The sequence below is a fragment of the Prunus avium genome, chromosome 4 (assembly GCF_965620075.1).
Source record: "Prunus avium chromosome 4, drPruAviu1.hap1.1, whole genome shotgun sequence".
NCBI classification, from domain to species: Eukaryota; Viridiplantae; Streptophyta; class Magnoliopsida; order Rosales; family Rosaceae; genus Prunus; species Prunus avium.
In genome coordinates, this window is record NC_142287.1 from 27850451 (window position 1) to 27870284 (window position 19834).

At 40.2% G+C, this 19834-nt stretch overlaps 1 protein-coding gene and 1 pseudogene across 1 annotated transcript; one reads left to right on the forward strand and one right to left on the reverse strand.

Annotated features, from left to right (window-relative positions):
* Positions 1 to 409: 409 nt before the first annotated feature.
* On the reverse strand, positions 410 to 7555 carry LOC110768031 (akuammiline synthase 1-like). Its single transcript, XM_088251404.1, has 2 exons — positions 6479 to 7555; positions 410 to 679 (listed from the first exon to the last, which is right to left on the reverse strand). The coding sequence occupies exons 1-2, from the start codon at positions 7553 to 7555 to the stop codon at positions 410 to 412; spliced, it is 1347 nt and encodes a 448-aa protein (XP_088107530.1).
* A 3010-nt stretch (positions 7556 to 10565) lies between these two features.
* LOC110768027 (cocaine synthase-like) lies at positions 10566 to 11939 on the forward strand (annotated as a pseudogene).
* The last annotated feature ends 7895 nt before the right edge of the window (positions 11940 to 19834 follow it).

Consider the following 19834-nt stretch of genomic DNA (forward strand, 5'->3'; position numbering starts at 1 on the left):
ATAGTTTAAATGATTAGTTGTGATGCATAATGAAATCCAATCCAATTCAATCATATAACGGGAAAACATATCAATTCCGGATAGTGAACAGAACTATATTGAATAAGGGGAAAATATCATTGACTTGCAGATCAGTGGTCTCAGGTTCAGACCTCCATGACATCTTGGTGTGTAGTGTGTGTGAAGAATTCCCTCCCCTTTATAATTTAGACTATCACTTGTATTTAAAAAAAAATAAAGGAAAATGTAATAACTGAAAGCACAAATTTTTCATTTTATATGTGTTCAAACTTCAGTGTACAAGCATGAAAACAATGAGAGAACATTAAAGGTCTAGCACTACTCATCTAAGTAAACACAAGAGGAGGAGGTTTCTGTAATTTTATTTTGGGGGGGTTGGGTGGGTATACTAAATTACACTTGGATTCAAAGATGCATATTCAAGCAACTCCTTATTGTTTTCAAATTTGGTCATGTCTTCTTCCTTTAAAGTTAAGGACGCTTCTAAGCCATCACCATCTTTTGTATCCATCAATATAATTATATTCTTGGAATCTACAGTAGAGGTGAAAACCCATGATGGCTTTCCCCATCCAAAATTGGATCCGTAGAACGGAAACCTGCACCAACTGGTGCAACTATAGCTGTCTATTGTAAGACGTTGGATTAATCTAATTACCTACTTAAGTGGTCTTCTAATCATCATAGGGTTGTCTTGGGCTCAATATTGATCAAGGACTCAATTACTACTCGGCCCGTAGCCTTTGTATGAGTGTTTAAGTTAAATACATGGGCCACAGGGATTCCTAATTAATATGGACTAGGGTTTTTATTTCCTAATGCAATAAGGACTGCTTGAGAGTTTTTCTTGATGGGAGAGACTCCCAGGCAGATGCATATAAAACACAAGTGCCCCTGCTCAACCGATCAAGCCAACCCACACAAAAGAATTCACCCCATCTAGAATGAGTGTATGAGGGATCGGATTGAGGAGAAGAGCTCTTGTGTATATTCTTGATATTTCGACAGTTTCTGTGACATACCAAAGATATGTGTTCTACTTATGTGCAGTCATTATAGTTTACATGTGGTATCAGAGCCTAGGCTGCATGTCTTAGAACCAAAAGTTTTTCTCCCATCTTTTCTTCCAAAGCCATTGGAACTCTAGAAACTCTAGTCTTAGATTATGAGGACCCGTCTCCACTGCCTCCCTCTAAAACCCCAGCTTCTGATTCTCATTCCTCTCCCAAAATCACTAGACATAATCGATAATGGTAATTCAAACGTTCGGCAGAGGAAGTCGCTTCCTCTCCCAAAGAAAAGACGCTTGCTCTCAGACCCAATATCCAAAAGCCGCAAGCCTAGGAAGAGGAAGTCGCGTTCGGCAGACGTTGAGCAGAAACCATTGATTCAGTTATCGGTTTCATGGGAGTTATTGAGTTTGATCCAGAAATTCAAGTTCTGAATAATAGGCAACACATCATGAAGCTTAACACTGCATTCAGACCCTTTAAAAGGTAAAGTCACCTATATTGTTTATTTTGGTTCAGCTCTAAAGATTATTAGATCCTAAACTTTTTGGCCAAATATCCCTAGAAATTAGGAAACGAAACATAAGGGGACAAATTAGCATAAAGGCTGCTTGCACCTTGTTTTGGGAGAGTCAATCAATCATGGATATAGTTGGCATGCATAATTTCATATATGGCATATCAGATCTTATTAAAAGAATTGACACATTGGATGCATGCTCATTTTCTTATGAATTAATACAAGTAATTTTATTCCGGCACTAAGCTAAATGCATTAGATCTCATTCAAGTTGACATGTTTTCAAGAAGGTTGATGTCGAAAAACATGGAATCGTAATCAAGAGTACTTGTGCTTGGCTTGCAATCTAGCTAGAGAGAGATAGAATAATTACATTTTTTTTCCAAAGGCCTTTTAGTAACGCTGCTTATGTTGGGTAGTTTTAATCAAGCTGTTTTCTAGGTTTTCAAGTAAGCATGATAGTACATATATGCATAAAGTTTTAAAGCACCAAACCAGAAAGCTAAAACCTAAAACTGAAAGCTACATAAGCATGTATTGTTTTCTAATCTTTTGTTACACTAACATACTTTGTTAAGCATGTTTCGATATAAAGCTTTTCTCCTTCATGCTTGAAGGGTTGAGATCAAAGTTTCAAGAGTTCTTGTTTCAATTTAAAGAGCGAAAGCAACCTAGTTGATTAAAGAACCTTTGATTCTAATAAGATTGGTTATTAAATGTGATAGAAGTATAAAGTTTTAACTTTATCATATTTGGAAGTTTTATGATCATAGTCTACAGATATTCTAGCAATGGTTGAGTGAGCCAAAGCAACTCAATCATTAATAGTTTTCTGGATTTAAGGAATTGATCATAATTGGCATTGTAGGTGAAGGCGTGTTAAAAACTCTCTGTCCAAAGATGTGAGTGGTTTAACATGAGTACACTTATAATGGAACAGCATGGGAGATGAACTGCATGAATTAGCAAGGAATTTCTTCAGTCCAAAGACGTGGGAGTTTCTTTGTTCAGGAAATTCGTGTATGTTCATGTCCTAGTGTTGAAAACATGTTTAATTCTCTACCCAAAGGTGTGAATTAATTATGTTTGATTGAGGATATGGGGACAGATTGATTGTATGATATATTTTGGAAGATTTCAGTTATGTCACAATGAACCTTAACTCCATTGGCATACAAATTTTGTTCTTGTTATACGGATTGTAACATGTTTAAGTTGTTGATGATAATTTGATATTGGTGATCTTGAATAGTCATGAAAGTTAATGGTATCATTGGTATGACAAAGAAATAGATTTTTGGTTGATCACATAAAGGAGATATGAGTATGAAAAATTGATTGCATTAATTTCTCATATCAAATATTCTCTCAAGTTACACTACAGTTTCTGATCACTATTAGTTCACATCAAGGTTTATGCATATTCATAGAATGTATGCAATTTTGGTATTTGTGACTTGATTGATCGAAAATTTGTGTTTTCTTATTTGGTTATGTATGGACATGTTTGATACTTGGCTATTTTTCATATGCAATCAAGTGACTGTTTTATATCATACAGCTGGATTGATTCATACGTGCAAAAGGATTGATACATATTTAATTGGATTGAATCACGTAAAGTTGGATTGATCTGTAAGGTTGTGTTCGTCATATAGAATGAAATAAAATAAAGTTGGCTTGTTTTAAATGGTATGGTGTACTGCTGCAAGTGTTTTTGAGGCATGATTGGTGTTATTTTTTATGCTTTCAGTATTGGATAAAGACAAACTTGCCTTGTGAATATATATTTACAAGTATTAATTGTGGTTATATCACTTGCATTTAAGGAATATCACTATTTTATTGCCATTATAGTTTTCAATTCTCAGTTTATCGACGTCTAATTATATGTCATGTTATATAGTATTCATGCTTGATATTAAGAAATATGATCTTTTCACCCAAGAAAGGATAATTTTGAATGATAACCTAAAGAAAAACTTGGGTTTTGCATGGCGAATTATTTGGATAAACTTTTTGTTTTAATATGAGGAAAATGTCATGCTATATGAAGTTTAGATCTTGCATTAGAAATAAGGATATTCTGCTGTTGTATTGCTATTTCTTAATGAATGAGGTGCATGGATAAAATTGCACTTTTGATTAAGGATCACTAACTTACTTGTTTTGAATCAAAGTGGCACATTGCCATATATAAAATACTCAAGATACGATCTATGGATTGCTCAAAGGTGTTTTTCAAACTTAATAAAGTGATATTTTATATATTTTGGTTTTGTGATATGAGTTTAATTGTTTCGTTTGCACCTACATGGAACTTACTGTTTTATGATGTTTAGAATGCACATAAGGATAATTAAATTTTGAGGAGCATATTGATAGCTTTCATAATTCTATAGTTAACTAATTTTTCAGTTTTGAACTATGCTGCTATGATGTCTATTTACATAATGTTGTAGTACGAATTAATTTGTGATAAAATTAGGCGATAAGGATCATTTTCTAAGATTTCTTTAGACGCTGAATTCATGAAAATATATTGAGAATTGAATTTTTTTGGTGAATTTATAAAGTTGAAACAGATGCACAGGAATTTTCCTGACAGTTTCTGCATTATGAATAAAGATTGTTGAATGACTCACTTAAAGATCTTCAAATGAACTGAATTTTTGATATGTTGAGCATATACGTGTCTTCGTGAATTCTGCAAAGTTTCGTGATTATTGGATGTATAGATTATTTGTGAGAATTTTATTAGTGATCTGTGTTCAGGAAAAGTATGTGCTGACAGATTTTCTGAGTAACCTTGTAGGTCAATTTCAGTCTTTTTAATTAGCTTTAAAACGACTCATTAATTTTTCTGTTTGAAGATTAATGACTCTAGTTTGTTTGCATTAAATTTGATGCTAATCCGACTTATAAATTAATTATGGTAAATTCTCAAGTAATCACATATCATTGCTGGAAATTTCTTGACAGTTTTTGTGCATTTAGGCTTATACTGTGAAGTACATTAGGAGCACGCCTTGAAAGTTCTTTTATACTTTTTTGTCACAGTGTTTCTAATCATAAGGTTATTGGTGCACTATATATTTTGAAGTAGTAAAGTAGTGAGTGTTTGCCCAAGTGGGAGAAGTGATGTAAAGTTTTGGGCTTCACACTCAATACCTTATTATCTTGTATTTTCATAAAGCTCATATAGGTTTTGGAGCATACTTGGAATTCTTTTCTGGGTTTTGACGCATTGAAGTTTTCTGAGTACTAATAAGCATACTTGGAACTGTTTGGATGACTGACTGTTTCGTATTGCTTAAAGAAAATTGAATCGGTGTTTAAGATGCAAGTGGAATAAAGTTGAATGCTTCCATTACAGTTTTTGGTTTTTCTCATCTACGTGCAACTTAAATATAAAGTGTTGTTTGAGAAAGTATTGAATAAATTAAATTTGAGTTCTAACTCTAAGGATTGGATTGCGATAAAGTTTTATAATGTATTAATTCATTTTATATGGTATTAATTCATTTTATATGGTATTGATCCATTTTTGTAACATGCAAAATATATGTTTTGATGAGTGGGAGCGTTTAATGATCTTCTTTGAGGATGTATTCAGTAATTTGGATATTTCTTATTAATCGCTTAACAATCTAGTTTTGCATTAAGGATTTTAAGGCTAATAAGAACAAAGTTTGGTTTACGTATGTTATATGTTCTTATTATTTCATGCAGTTTTGTTCAAATCTTCAGTAGTTAATCAATGACTTTTGCCTTTTCAATTGAATTTTTTGATTGCTAATAAGCATTTGGATTTTGGTTCATGCTTGTAAGGGAGAAGGTAAAAGAAAGAAATTTTTCCAGTGGTTCATTGATTCATTGAATAAGGTTGTTTCATACTTGTTACAATTATGGTTATGCCGTTAAGTTTTGATATGTAGAATTAGTGGGAGCTAAGTTTTATTCCACTCAATTTCATTAGATTTCTTGGAGACAGTTCAATTATTTCGTCTATTGCTGTTTGGTTCGGTTCTTTTATTAGATTACGTGACTTCAGTTTTATGTTTACCTTTCTTTGACAAATGAATCCAGTAACATGTCGTCATGCAGTATAGCTAGCTACAGTCACTGCATAAGACATGAATTCATGCCAGTGTCATTAAGGAGAGATTTTAGTAATCTCTTAAGGAAGGGCTTATGAATGAAAGTGACCTTTGTAAACACAAATTAAGTTTTGTCCTGATCATTCTGTGTCCTAGTCTTGATGGAAGCCTTATGTGATTTTGCAAGCTTATATGTGTGGTTGTAAGAATCTTGGATGTTATAAATTCAATGTGTTCCGACAGTTCCATGTAAGTTTACATTTTTGACAGTGGCTTGATTTAGGAATAGAGTGATGTTGAGTTCTACATGGCCATACAGTGATCAACTTTGAAGCCTTGATGATTATTTGACCAAGTGGGAGAATGTAAGATGTTGGATTAATCTAATTACCTACTTAAGTGGTCTTCTAATCATCATAGGGTTGTCTTGGGCTCAATATTGATCAAGGACTCAATTACTACTCGGCCCGTAGCCTTTGTATGAGTGTTTAAGTTAAATACATGGGCCACAGGGATTCCTAATTAATATGGACTAGGGTTTTTATTTCCTAATGCAATAAGGACTGCTTGAGAGTTTTTCTTGATGGGAGAGACTCCCAGGCAGATGCATATAAAACACAAGTGCCCCTGCTCAACCGATCAAGCCAACCCACACAAAAGAATTCACCCCATCTAGAATGAGTGTATGAGGGATCGGATTGAGGAGAAGAGCTCTTGTGTATATTCTTGATATTTCGACAGTTTCTGTGACATACCAAAGATATGTGTTCTACTTATGTGCAGTCATTATAGTTTACATCTATATCATTCCTTTTGATGAGGTTCACAATCTCCATGAAAAGTTGGCATAAACTCTCCCCACTAACTCCATTTCTGTAGTTTTCTTTAAATTCCTCAATTCCCTTCCTCAATATAGTAACCAAGCTCCGAAGATCATGATCATCTGCTTCACTAATGTCTGCTGTCTTTGCTGCAACCAACCCGACAACATTCCCTAGTAAGTCTTTACCTGCCAAGGGGCTCACAAGAACGTTTCTCATGTTCACCGTTTGACACCACGCGGAGGGCCTTACTGACCCCAAGTTTGATCTTGATGCTTCCGCTGCACACTTCCAAATGAGTGCCGAAACGACTTCAATGCGCGTAGGATTTGGCACAGTGGTAGTGGCAGCTTTGGACTTGAGAGCAGCAATCCTTGAGGCGTCGAACAAAAATCTCCTTGTCATACACTTTTCTTTGATACCAGAGTTTGCGTTGCCACTAGGCGTCGGAGGTCTGTTTAGGAAATCTAGTGGTGGGAAAAGAGAAGCTGCAACACCATATTCTGCAGGAGGCACCACATGATCAGTAGTACTGGCTGAGCCAAGTGCTATTGCAGCCCAGCTGTTAATGAATTTGCTCATAGTAGAAGCATCCGCGACCTTATGTGAAATGTTGACTCCGATTGCTAATCCACCACACTCAAAGAAGTTGGCCTGGACTTGTAGAAGATAGCTTGTATGACCAGATGGAAGCAATTTCCATAGCATCCCAAGATCTGGTTTGTCCAGAATATTTGATATGGTACAGTTGACTTGGGCATCAAAAAATGCAGCCCCATGGTCATTGCTACTGATTGAAACATTATATTGGAATTCCCCTGCGAAAGGATAGAAGTGAGTGAGGGCTCCACGTAACGATTTCTTTAGAAGCTTGGATCTTTCAGCAACCAAAGAATGGTGATGATCAATATTTTTGACCTGGCCACTGTTATTGCCGGGATAGAAGAGAAGTAAAGGGATATAAATTTGAGGAACAAGCTGATCAAAAACAGACAGGTTGATAGTTTTAAGGCGGTGAGGAGTTGCAGCTGATGGTTTAATTGTTTCCTTGTGAGTTACTTCAACCTTTACCTCTGGAGCCATGATCGTTGTCCGCAGTTAAAGCTTCATAACACAATCACCCCATATAAAGGCACAGATTCACCATACAACAAAAACTCCTGTTGAACAAAAGTCAAACTTTGTTCAGTTCATTTATATTTGTTTATGTATTCAACTGGGCTTATCTCTTTGATTTATATGCTAATTAGCAAGACTTGGAAAGACATGATCATGTGCTGTCTTGTTGGAGCCAATTGCACTAACCCATCACACAATTCTTTCCTTTTCAATTGGAATGAGTCAATGACCAAGACTACTTTAGTGTTTAAAGTTCTTCAAGTCCTTGAGTTGAATTCATGTTTATCATTTTTATTTATTATATCCTTCCATCATTCAAACCCCAATTAGAAAAGTAATGCCATTCAAAATTGAGATGCGTCCTCCCATGCCGCCGTGCCGGCTTCTAGAGACCCCTTCCAGATCATCATGCAGCAGAATAGTACACACTAGGCCTGGAAAATGGGCCGGGCGGGGCCAGCCCGGCCCTAAGAGGTGTGAGCCCAAGCCCTAATTAGTAACGGGCTTTTTCAGCCCTAAGGAGTGATCGGGCCGGGCCGGGCCAGCCCTATGTCAAATATACAAAGCCCAGGCCCTACCCATGGGCCTAACATTTTCGGGCTTATGATCGGGCCAACGATTCGGGCCTATTTAGCCCTATGAAATGGGCCATTATTTTATGCTTTATTCAACTCATTTCCACTTCTTTATGGCCTCCCACTACCCGTTGTCTGCCTTGGATTGGATGCCTTTATTTCTTTCAACTTCCGACTTTCAACAAAGAAAAGTTGCTTTACCAACTTTTGTTCAAAACAAAGTTGGTACTTTTAAGACAAGTTGGCAGACAATGTTGTTCCAAACTTCTCACCAAAAACAAAAAAAGTTGTTCAAAACAAACTTGTCTAGCGGATAGAAATATAAAAATATACTATCATATAATATAATTATAATTAAATTAATTAATTAATTATAATCGGGTCGGGCCGGGCTTTTAAAGGGCTTAGAAATGAAGCCCAAGCCCTACATTTAAGCCTTCGGGCCGGGCTAAGCCCGTCCATTACTTCGGGCCGGGTAAGCCCACACATCAAAAAATGGGGCCGGGTTCAGGCTAGCCCATCGGGCCTGGGCTTTATTTCCAGGCCTAGTACACACCCAATATTAAAATGTTCTTGAAAATGTTAAAACAGAGAGGTTGGAGAGGATGGTCTAATTTTTTCCGCCTGAATGATTTCAACCTTTACCTCTGAAGCCATGCTCTTAATGCAACATATTGAAACATTATATTGGAATTCTCCTGCAAAAGGTAGAAGTGAGTTAGGGCTTCAGATAATGATATTCTAGAAGCTTTGACCTCATTGCTATTATTTGTTGGGTTAGAGCACTTCCACCCCATTGTGCCATGGCAAAGGTAAGGGCAAATACTATTCATGTGAATAGTGATTTCCCTAGCAATTTTTTGTCATAGTAACCCAAGGGCAACCACTATTTACATGAGATATGAGGAGAGGAATTTGTATGGATTTTGGTGTGGGAAGTGAAGAACATGGCTAGGTATTTATAGAAAAAAAATGTGAATTATTTTATTTTATTTTATTAAAATTTGGTATTTAAATTGGCTGCTAACGTCAGCTTGCACAGGCAGCAGCCCAGGCAAATCTTGCCTTCGAGCTTGCCTAGTTTCGTGGGCCCAGTTCTTGCCATGGCAACTTTTCCTTTGTAGGGATTGTTTTGGAGCCTAGGCCTCTTGCCATGACAAACAGGGGAGGGGTGGAAGTGCTCTTAGAAGAAAAGTAGGGGTTGTATGTGTCAAAGCGAATGTAATGACAATGGAGCTGTATTTGTCAAAGCGCAAGTCAACTGTTACTTATCAGAGATTTTGCAACAACCAGATGCCGAGATTTTAAGACGATTACTTCCAATTGAACTTGAGTCCAAAGAAGCAGGCACAGGCAGATTGCTTCTTTTACAAGTCAACTTGTTTGAGAGTGGTGGAATGGCAATTGGGTTGTGCATTTCACATAAGGTTGCTGATGCATCCGCAATATGCACATTCATCCATTGTTGGGCCACAACAGCCCTTCAGTCCAGTACTGACAGTGATCGGGTAATATTGCTCCCAGAATTTGGTGCTTCATCTCTTTTTCCACCACTAGATTTCTCTAACTCATCACAGCCACCAGCCAAGGAAGCCGTCAAAGAAAAGTGCACGACAGGAAGGTATGTGTTTGATGCCTCAAAGATTGGCGCTCTCCAATCTAAGCCAGTCCAATTGTACCCAAACCAACATGAGTAGAAGCAGTTTCAGCACTCATTTGGAAATGTGCAATGCAAGCATCAACAGGGTCTAGTCTTTTAAGATCATCTCTGTTCCGTCAAGCTGTGAACTTGCGCAAAAGGGTTTTTCCACATAGCCAAAAAACTTGGCTGGAAAAGTTGTGGGATTTTCCATATCAAAAGCTGAAGAAAGCGCGATAGATCTAAAGGACTTGGTTGCTAAATTGAGGAAAGGGACTGAGGAAATGAATGAAAATTATGGCAAAATAGTTCTATTTGATTCTAACAAGGCATGACAAGAGATGGAAGAGTACAGAGATATGATAAATTATTGCACAGACAGTTATGCCTGCACAAGTTGGTGCAGGTTTCCGTTCTTTGAAGTCGATTTTGGATGGGGAAACCCATCATGGGTGAGCGTTGGCTAGTATCAAAAGATCTAATCTGCTTCTAAATTTTTTAATCCAATGGATGACCACAATTTGTGGAGGATATTGTGAAATCGATAGTTATAGAAATATAAACTGGTAATTGAATAATGGCATAAACTGTCTAGTTGACTTGTATATCCTATTGATGATTTCAAACCTCAAGACTCAAGTGGGCAGGGCTTTGCTTAGAAGCTCTTACCAATGTATAATCCTTTATCCTTATAAAGCTGGATAGGCTCTATGATCAATTCATAATATTATTCTAGAAGGCATCAGGTAGCTAGAGCAAGATGGCCACAAAGATCGAGGTTGAAATCATTGAGTGGCAAACAGTTAAAACCATCCTCCCCAACTCCTCATCAATTTAGAAATTTTAAGCCCTCTGTTTTGGATCAGATGGCTCTTGTAGCTCACATCCCACTCCTTCCCTTGTATCCCAATATTACCACTGTTACTATTAGTAAGGTCAATACTAGCCATCATGACCAAGCCATGGCCATGAATGAAAGATGTCAGCATCTCATTCATACATTAGCCAAAGCTCTCACTCATTTCTACCCTTTAGCAGGGAGATTAACTGAAGGCAATGCCACGATGGAATGCAACGATGACGGAGCTGAATTTGTCAAACCCCGAGTCAACTGTTCCTTATCAGAGGTTTTGCAACCCCCAGATATCCAAATGTTAAACCAATTACTTCCAACTGAAACTGAATCCAAGTTAGCAGCTGCTGCAGGCGCAGGCCCATTGTTGCTTGTGCAAGTCAACATGTTTGAGTGTGGTGGAACTGCAATTGGGTTCCGAATTTCACATAAGATTGCTGATGGCTCCACAGTATGCACATTCAACAAATGTTTGGCCACAACAGTCCTTCAGTCCCGCAACAGCGATCAGGTACTAGTGCTTCTAGAATTTGGCTCTGCATCTCTCTTTCCACCACTAGATTTCTCTAACTCATCACAGCCAGCACCAAGCAAGAAATTCGTCAAAGCACAAAAGTGCATAACAAGGAGGTATGTGTTTGATGCGTCAAAAATTTCTACTCTACAATCTAATGTGGCCAGTTCAGTTGTTCCCAAACCTACACGTGTGGAAGCAGTTTCAGCACTCAGTTGGAAATGTGCAATGGAAACATCGAGATCAAACTTGGGTATGTCTCTAAGGCCATATGTGCTCCGTCACACTGTAAACTCGCGTAAAGGGGTCACTTCGCTCTTGCCAGAAAACTTGGCTGGGAATGTTGTGGGTTACTTTACATCAAGGGCTGAAGAGAGTTTGATAGATCTAAAAGACTTGGCTGCTAAAATCAGGAAAGGGAGTGAACAAGTGAAAGAAAAATATGCTGCAAAAGTAGGATTTGATTCTAAGGAGACATGTCAAGAGCTAAAAGACTACTACAGAGACCTGATAGATAATGAAGACCTAGACGACTATAACTGCACAAGCTAGTGTAGGTTTGCTTTCTATGAAACTGATTTTGGATGGGGAAAGCTTGGGTGAGCTTCGCTAGTTTTCCGATTAAGAATGTAATTGTTTTTATGGAAAAAAGATATAGCAATGGAATTGAAACATGGTTGACTATGAGCAAAGAATGCATGGCCTTGTTTGAGAGCAACTCGGAGCTGCTTGCATATGCTTCTGCAAATCCAAGTGTCACCTGGTGACATAGAGCCACCTCTGCTATTGTCTGTGTTTGAATAAAATGGTAGTGTTTTGGGTTTTGAGTTTTGATGAGAGCTTAATTGTTATCTTGGTGCATAGGATGATCTTGTCTTTGTAATGTGGTTTAAAAATGTGATCCTTTATGATCGTTTTAGATGCTTTGGATCTTTCACATCCAAAGAATATTAGTGATCAATTGACCTCAGTATAACCGGAACAGAAGACAAAAAAATTTAGAGAATATATTTGAGATTAATCGGTGGTTTCACTACAACACCCATGTGTCATTAGATGAGTTTTACTTTTAGGATTTCAGGAGTGGATAGATTAAATCACACTCATCCAATGCTAGCGTGATGCTCATTGTGGGAGCGATTTTCGTCCCCAAAGAATATTCATCTAAAGATTCCGTCTTCCTCTCCCTGCAATACAATACGGAGTACAAGATCACACCCGGGGGGTGTAGGCCAAAGGCTCTCCGATGCCTAAGTTAGGTCGGGTGTTTGTAGGAAAACAATAGCTAACAAAAGGATGAAGATTTCTCTAGGGTGAGAACCGAGTGGCCGGATCCGTGTGTGGTGGTCGGAGCCTTGTGTGAAAGTGAGAAAGAGTATGGCGGCTAGGGTTTGTGAGAGAGAATTTCTGTAGAGTTTCATATAGAAGTTTAGACGTACCTCAACCCTTGTGCGTAGCCATGTATTTATAGGAGCCTCGGAGGCTAGGTTTTCGGAAGAATAATTCCACAAATGGAAAGGAATTATTCTTCCCCAATTTGAAGAGATTGATTTAATTAGGGATTTGATTAATCAAATCCCCAATTATGGTAAGAATCAAATAATTCCCAAATTGATTGGCTTAATTATTTGACATAGGATCCATAGATATTTTGCTTCCACAAATTCCCCCCAGCTTCTGCATGGCACGTGGTGGCATGGAGGAGATGTGAATTAATTGTTGGGTTGTCCAGCTGTAACTGGGCTTCCTTATGTGACTTGGGCTCCTGAGTAGAGGAGGTCTTTGACTTGCCAATTTGTCTTTGACTTGGATTGTCGAACTGTAACTGGGCTGGAGGAGCGCGGGCCTACTGCCGAAGCGGGTGGGAAGGGGAGGTCGGCGACAGTCTAAGTCAAGGCGATCATGTGTGGCATTCGAACGTGCTAGAAGTCATCGGCAGATGGGAAGGGGAGGTCGGCGACAGTCCGCTCGTTCCTCTCACCTACTGTGATGGTAAGTTGTACCTCTTTGATCTGCTATAGCCTTTATGAAACTTTGCTGTGTATCTGACTGACTTCCATCTTCTGCTTGCAAAAAAGGACATCTGCAAGAAGCTCGATCTCGGCCCGGACATGACCAAGGTTCAACAAGCTCTGAACATCCCTATCAGGTTCCATGAATGGTGCTGGTTGTTGAGCAAACATCAGAATGAGGTTGGTGGTCTGCCCCCTGCCGAAGATGTTGGAAGATGAAAGCTGTATGGCTTGGACCTAGATGATCTGCTAGCTGGGCAGGAGGAGTCCTCGGCCGAACTTCCTCCTTCTGCCATGAGCAAGTCTTCCACAAGGGGGGTCTCGTGTGCTTAGAAGATCCCCATGGGAGTTGCTCCTTCTTCATATGCCGGGATTAAGCGCGTCGTCAACGCGAACAACAAGAATGTCAATAGCATGCAGGAGGTCGAGGATATTATGCTCAAGTCTCCACCTGAATTGCCCAAAACTCGTGATCTACCCTATAAGGCCATCTCCAACCATGGGCTAAACAAAATTTTGGCCTAATTTGGAGGGCCACATTTGGCCCTTTAGCCCTCCAACCGGGCCATATGTAGCCCAGCTTTAGCATAGGCTAAATTTTTTGTGGGCCCCATGCATGCGCTTTTCAACAACCAACAATAAAGCACGCTGACGTCATCACAGCTAGATATATATATACAGTTATTCTCTTATCCGGATGTCCGCACATTATTATCGTGCGGATCCTATTGTAAACAGGTAGGAAAACAGAGAGGGGTAATACAAAATACACAGCGTCCGCTTGAAAATAACGTTCGGATGTCCGCATAAGAGAATTTCTATATATATATATATATAAAGCCTTTTTAAATGTTTCAAATCGTGTTGTTTAAGAAAAATGTATAAAAAAATTATTGGTCATGACCGTTGGAGGTCAGACCATTGAAACCCATCCTTTTTTTTTTCAATGTGGTTACCTTTTTAAATGTTTTCAAGTGTTGTTTAAAAAAAATTATAAAAATCTTGTTCTTATCAACGTATATGTGTCATATATGGAATATTGTCTCTAAATAGTAGTTTAATTAAATTAAACAATATATAGTTGTGGAATGTATGAGTGTTGTACCATATTTTTTTCTCAAAATAATAAAATAGGAATGACCCTAAAATATAGCCCTGCATGGCTGGAGATGAAAAAATTTAGCCCTGCACTATTCTTTAAAAAATTAATATTTTGAAGGGCTAAATTTTTAGCCTTGGACTAAATTTAGCCCTATGATTGCAGATGGCCTAAGGAGGCTGCTGAGAAGCAGGGTTTGAGTCGCCTGCGCTGATCTGGGGATTGTTTGTGCCTAATAAATCACGGTCATGAGCTGGCCGAAGGAGCCCCTTTTCTCGGCCTTGGCACTTGCTCGTAAAACTGAAACGTAGCGTTTCAACAGGGTGCTTTGCCTTCCTGAAGGCAAAAGAAAAATGCTAAGGCATGATCATCTCGGCCTCGAGTGCAGGCCGAGGCCGAGGCCGAGCAAAATCACGGCCAAAGGCATTAAAGGCGAATCATCACGTGACAACAGGGTCCCAGGCTTCATTTAATGAAGTAGTGCCTCCGTTTATTGCAGCAAACCCACTGACCACGAATAAGCATTTAATGCACGAGGGAAGGTGGGAAGTGATTGAAGTCAGGATTTGGTGATGAGGATCAGAGTGATTAGACGTAGACATTCTCACAAGAATTCTGGCAGCTTGAGATATTAGGTCACCAGCTATCAAGGCCATAAATGCGTCTCCACGGCCAGAAGTGCAGAGTCCATGATCGGGGCGGCGGCCGAGATTCACCAGGATTTATGGGGTCACACCACCATACTTCACGATCCCAAATGTCGATTGGACTACCCACTTGCTCTAATCAGGCTCCACCATGCAGATTTTCAGCCTCGATTACTCCTCCAGGAACTCTTCCTATAAATACAAGGCTCAAGCTACATTCAAAGGGTTCAAACACCAAACCAAAGCCTCCCACGGAGCAACTTATTTTTTCCTGTAAAGCACTTTCAATATCTTTACTTGCTTTCCTAGGAGTAGTGTTAGACTGTAAGGAAAATTCATTCATCAATATATCATACGACCCTTGATTTTCAAGGCGCCGGAGCACCATCTCTGTTGTTCGTTCACTCACCCCATATATCATACGACCGTCGCTCCCTGAGCAACGCGCCGGAGCACCCCCCAAAACCCACCACCAACACCATCACTCAACGACCTTGTAGTTCAGGCCGTGAACCTAACAGCCGAGACTAGTTCCTCTCTCGGCTACAATCATTTGATTAGAAGAAGAGTTCAAACAGGCGCACCACTTATCCATCCTACACTCATCAATATCTCGACGCACGGTAAACCGTGCTGGCACGCCCGCGCACAACCGCACCACACTCAAAAGCAGGAAGCCGCGTGTCAACGCATATCCCCTCGGCCCCGAACTCCAGGCCGTGAGATTTGCGCGGCAGACAGGGATCAAACTAAGAGGACTGTACCTCTATCCAGCAGTTACGACTCGTCTGCAGAGCCACGAATAGTCAAGCACAAAGCTTACTCAATGTTGCAAGTTGCGGCCAAGAGAGCTAAAGAGTCATCTGCTCGAGCAAAGAGTCCTTCAGTTGCGCAAACTGCCGATTCGGGAGTTGGTCGTAGCTCTGCTGGTCAAGTTTGACACTCATGTTTGAGCCACGGAGGCGTCCAACCCTGAGATTGCTACTAATGCGTACAACCTGGGATACTTGTATTGCAGGAACGGTGCTCCTCCTTGTTGCCCTCTCGAACATGAAGATGGTGAGCTGCTTTATCTTTACCTGCCCCTACTCAAAGTGAGCAGATCAATGTTGTGGATATAGAAGCAGTTGAAAAGCAAGTAGCTAACAAAGCTGCAATGGAGGAAGATAATGCCAAAGGTGGTGCAGCTGATGAGGTTAGGGCAGATGCGGAGGAGCAGGCAACTAAGGCGGCCGAGCAGATGGTGCTTGTTGACCAGAATGATGCTATTGTCAGCGCGATTGATCAGGAGGTAGCTGAGGGTGTGATCGGCTAAGGGTCATCTGCCGAACTCCCCTAGTAAATGTAGTCCCTTTTTGCTATTTTTTAACCTTGTAATTTTTTTTCAATAAGTGGTCTTCAGTCGAACACCTTATTTCTTGTTGAACTTGGCTGCTTTTCTACTTTGCTATGGAATTTTTAGTTGTTTTTCAAACTTCAATTCGCATTGTATCTTGTGAGTGTATGTCCGGAGATATACCATTCAACGGAGACTCCATTGAGTTTGTACTCGGGAAGTAGCTTGCCTACAATGGAGGTAAGGCATGTCGCTTGCGTGTGTATGTCGGGGACATAGCACTCAAAAAAGACTCCGTTGAGTTTGTACTCGGGAAGTAGCTTGTCTACAATGGAGGTAAGGCTTATCGCCTGAGTGCGTATGTCGAGGACATAGCGCTCAAAAAAGACTCCGTTGAGTTTGTACTCGGGAAGTAGCTCGTCTACAATGGAGGTAAGGCTTGTCACCCGAGTGCGTATGTCGGGGACATAGCGCTCGAAAGACTTCATTGAGTTTGTATTTGGGAAGTAGCATGCTTACAATGAAGGTAAGGTTTGTCACCTACGTGCGTATATCAGGGACATAGTAGCTTGCCTAGAATGAAGGTAAGGCTTGTCGCCTGCGTGCATATGTCGAGGACATAGCGCTCAAAAAAGGCTCTATTGAGTTTGTACTCGGGAAGTAGCTTGCCTACAATGATGGTAAGGCTTGTTGCCTGTGTGCATATATCGGGGACATAGCGCTCGAAAAAGACTCCATTGAGTTTATACTCGAGAAGTAGCTTGCATACAATGGAGGTAAGGCTTGTTGTCTACATGCGTATGTCGGGGACATAGAGCTCGAAAAAGACTTCATTGAGTTTGTACTCAAGAAATAGCTTATCTTTAATGGAGGTCAGGGAGGCTCGTCGCCTGCTTGGAGCCGAGCTGCTAAGCTGCAACTCGAACAATGGCCTTCTTATTGTAGTAAGATGCCAGCTACTGCTGGCATGCTGCAACTCGAACAACGGCCTTCTTGTTGTAGTAAGATTATAGTAAGGTGTCAGCTGCAACTCGAACAATGGCATTCTCTCGTTCTTCTTCAAGTAGATCAAGGTTGACTTTCATCTGCTTGAAGTTCTGGTCAAGACTTCCCATCTCAATGCTCATGGATGGGACTATGATGTGTGGGGGGATGATTGCTTATGTCCCATAGGCCAGGGAAAATGGTGTCTCGCCGGTCGATCTCCTTTTGGTTGTGCGATGGGCCCATAGGACTCCTGGAAACTCATCGATCCATTTTCCTTCTGTGCCTTCCAGTCTTTTCTTCAGGCAGTCCAGCACGATCTTGTTGGATGCCTCTGCATGGCCATTACCTTGAGGGTATTTGGGAGTTGATAGGTATTGTTTGATGTCATACTTTGCAAAAAATGCGGTGATCTGCCTGCCAACAAATTGTGTACCATTGTCAATGACTATCGACTGCGGGCAACTAAATTGGCAGATAATGTTCTTCCAGATAAACCGTTCAACGTCAGCTTCCTTGGTAGAGGATAAAGCCTCGACCTCGATCCATTTGGTGAAGTAATCAGTGGTGGCGATCATCATCTCCTTCTTGGCAGGTGTCGCCGGCATAGGTCCCACCAAGTCAATATCCCACTGCATGAATGGCCATGGACTGTTCTACGAATGATATTCCTCAGCTGGCAGGCTAGGGATTGGCTTGTAGTGTTGGCATCGATCACATCTTCGAGCATACTTCGTGCAGCAAATCCGGCAGCTGCGTGGTGTGGCTGCTGCTGTGTTCCGGTGGCAGGAGATCGTGGTAAAGCAGCGGCGGCTGATGAATGCGGCTGTGCAGCTACTGTTAGAGGCTAGGCAACGGTTATTGGCAACTGTGAAGCTCCAACTGTGTAGTTTGGTGGTTGTGCAACGACTGCTGTTAGCTGTGAAGCTTTGGGAGGCAGTTGCATCGCATTGGCAGCCATGGGAGGTTGCTGGAACTCGTCGGGGAGCTGCTAGAATGCACTGGCAACCATGGGAGGCTACTGCAAAACGTTGGCAGTCGCTATCCCATGGGATTGCAGTGAGGTTTCCACCACGAAACCATGAGACGGGCCCAACGGGCCCGTTGTGGTGGTGTTACTCTTCGTACGTCTTGTATCAACCATGGTTGTTTGAAACAAAGTGTGGAAAATGGATTTGGAGCAAGCTTTGAGTATTATTTCGGGCTCTCAATGAAAGCACCAATTTGTGGGAGCGATTTTCGTCCCCAAAGAATATTCGTCTAAAGATTCCGTCTTCCTCTTCGCTTCTCTTTCTCCCTGCAAAACAATACGGAGTAAAAGACCACACATGGGGGGTGTTGGCCAAAGGCCCTCCAATGCCTAAGTTAGTTCGAGTGTTTGTAGAAAAACAATTGCTAACAAAAAGATGGAGATTTCTCTAGGGTGAGAACCGGGTGGCTGGAGCCGTGTGTGGTGGCCGGAGCCTTGTGTGAGAGAGAGAAATAGTATGGCGGCTAGGGTTTGTGAGAGAGAATTTCTATAGAGTTTTAGATAGAAGTTTAGACGTACCTCAACCCTTGTGCATATCCATGTATTTATAGGAGCCTCGGAGGCTAGAGTTTAGGAAGAATAATTCCACAGATGGAAAGGAAATATTCTTCCCCGATTTGGAGAGATTGATTTAATTAGGAATTTGATTAAAATCAAATCCCTAATTAGGGTAAGAATCAAATAATTCCCAAATTGATTGGCTTAATTATTTGACATAGGATCCATAGATATTTTGATTAATGGTGGTGACCAACTCTATTCTCAAAATTTTAAAGAGGTTGGTAATGTTAGGTAAATAATGTATAAAGGTTTCCACTTCGTCCTCCACAGTATGGCAATGTTAGGTAAATAATCACAATTTGACTAATTCGTACTATAAATACTGTTATGGAAAATACTTGCATCATGCCCATGTAAGTAGAACTTGTATTCTTGTTTGACATGTATGCAAATTTTATTTTTGTGTGTGTGTGTGTTTTTAATGAATTATTTTGCATGTGTCAAACTGTGATTAATTTACATGAATGAGGCAAGCAATGTCCTAATCTTATTGCGCATAAAACGTATCTACATACAATTAATTATAATGGCCAACTAGCTATTAGCCCAAGAGTTTCCTTTTCACAATGTCAAAAAAAGGTATCATATTCGAATCCCGCCCTCTCAAGAGATTAAAAGAAAACTGCTGGCATATGGATTTTCGGTAGTGATTAGCCATAATAGCCAAGCAATTGCTAGGGACTGCTACCTATATAGCAAAGCCGCCTAATTGCTCCAGAAATTAACTCAACTGTCCAGTTGACTTAATTGTATCCCAGTACAATTGAATAATAAACTACAAAATTCCACAAAAGTAGGTAGTTCTTCAATGTAGTTCTTCAATGTTCAAGGCAGGCCATGCCGCGGTCTAATATTCATGACATTATTTTCCACACTTTACAGAATCTACTATCAAGATACGGCCACAGAGCATCAAGGTTGAAATCTTTAAGAGGCAGCCAGTAGTGGGGCTTTTGCCTACAAAGTAGTTCTAGTTATATTCAATTCAATGTA

Bases quoted from the DNA above. Each gene is read 5' to 3' on its own strand.
- LOC110768031 (XM_088251404.1), bottom strand. From the start codon at position 7,555: ATGGCTCCAGAGGTAAAGGTTGAAGTAACTCACAAGGAAACAATTAAA. The intron at 680-6,478 runs GTGAACCTCATC...CCACTTAAGTAG, and splicing joins GCCAACTTTTCATGGAGATT to GTAATTAGATTAATCCAACG.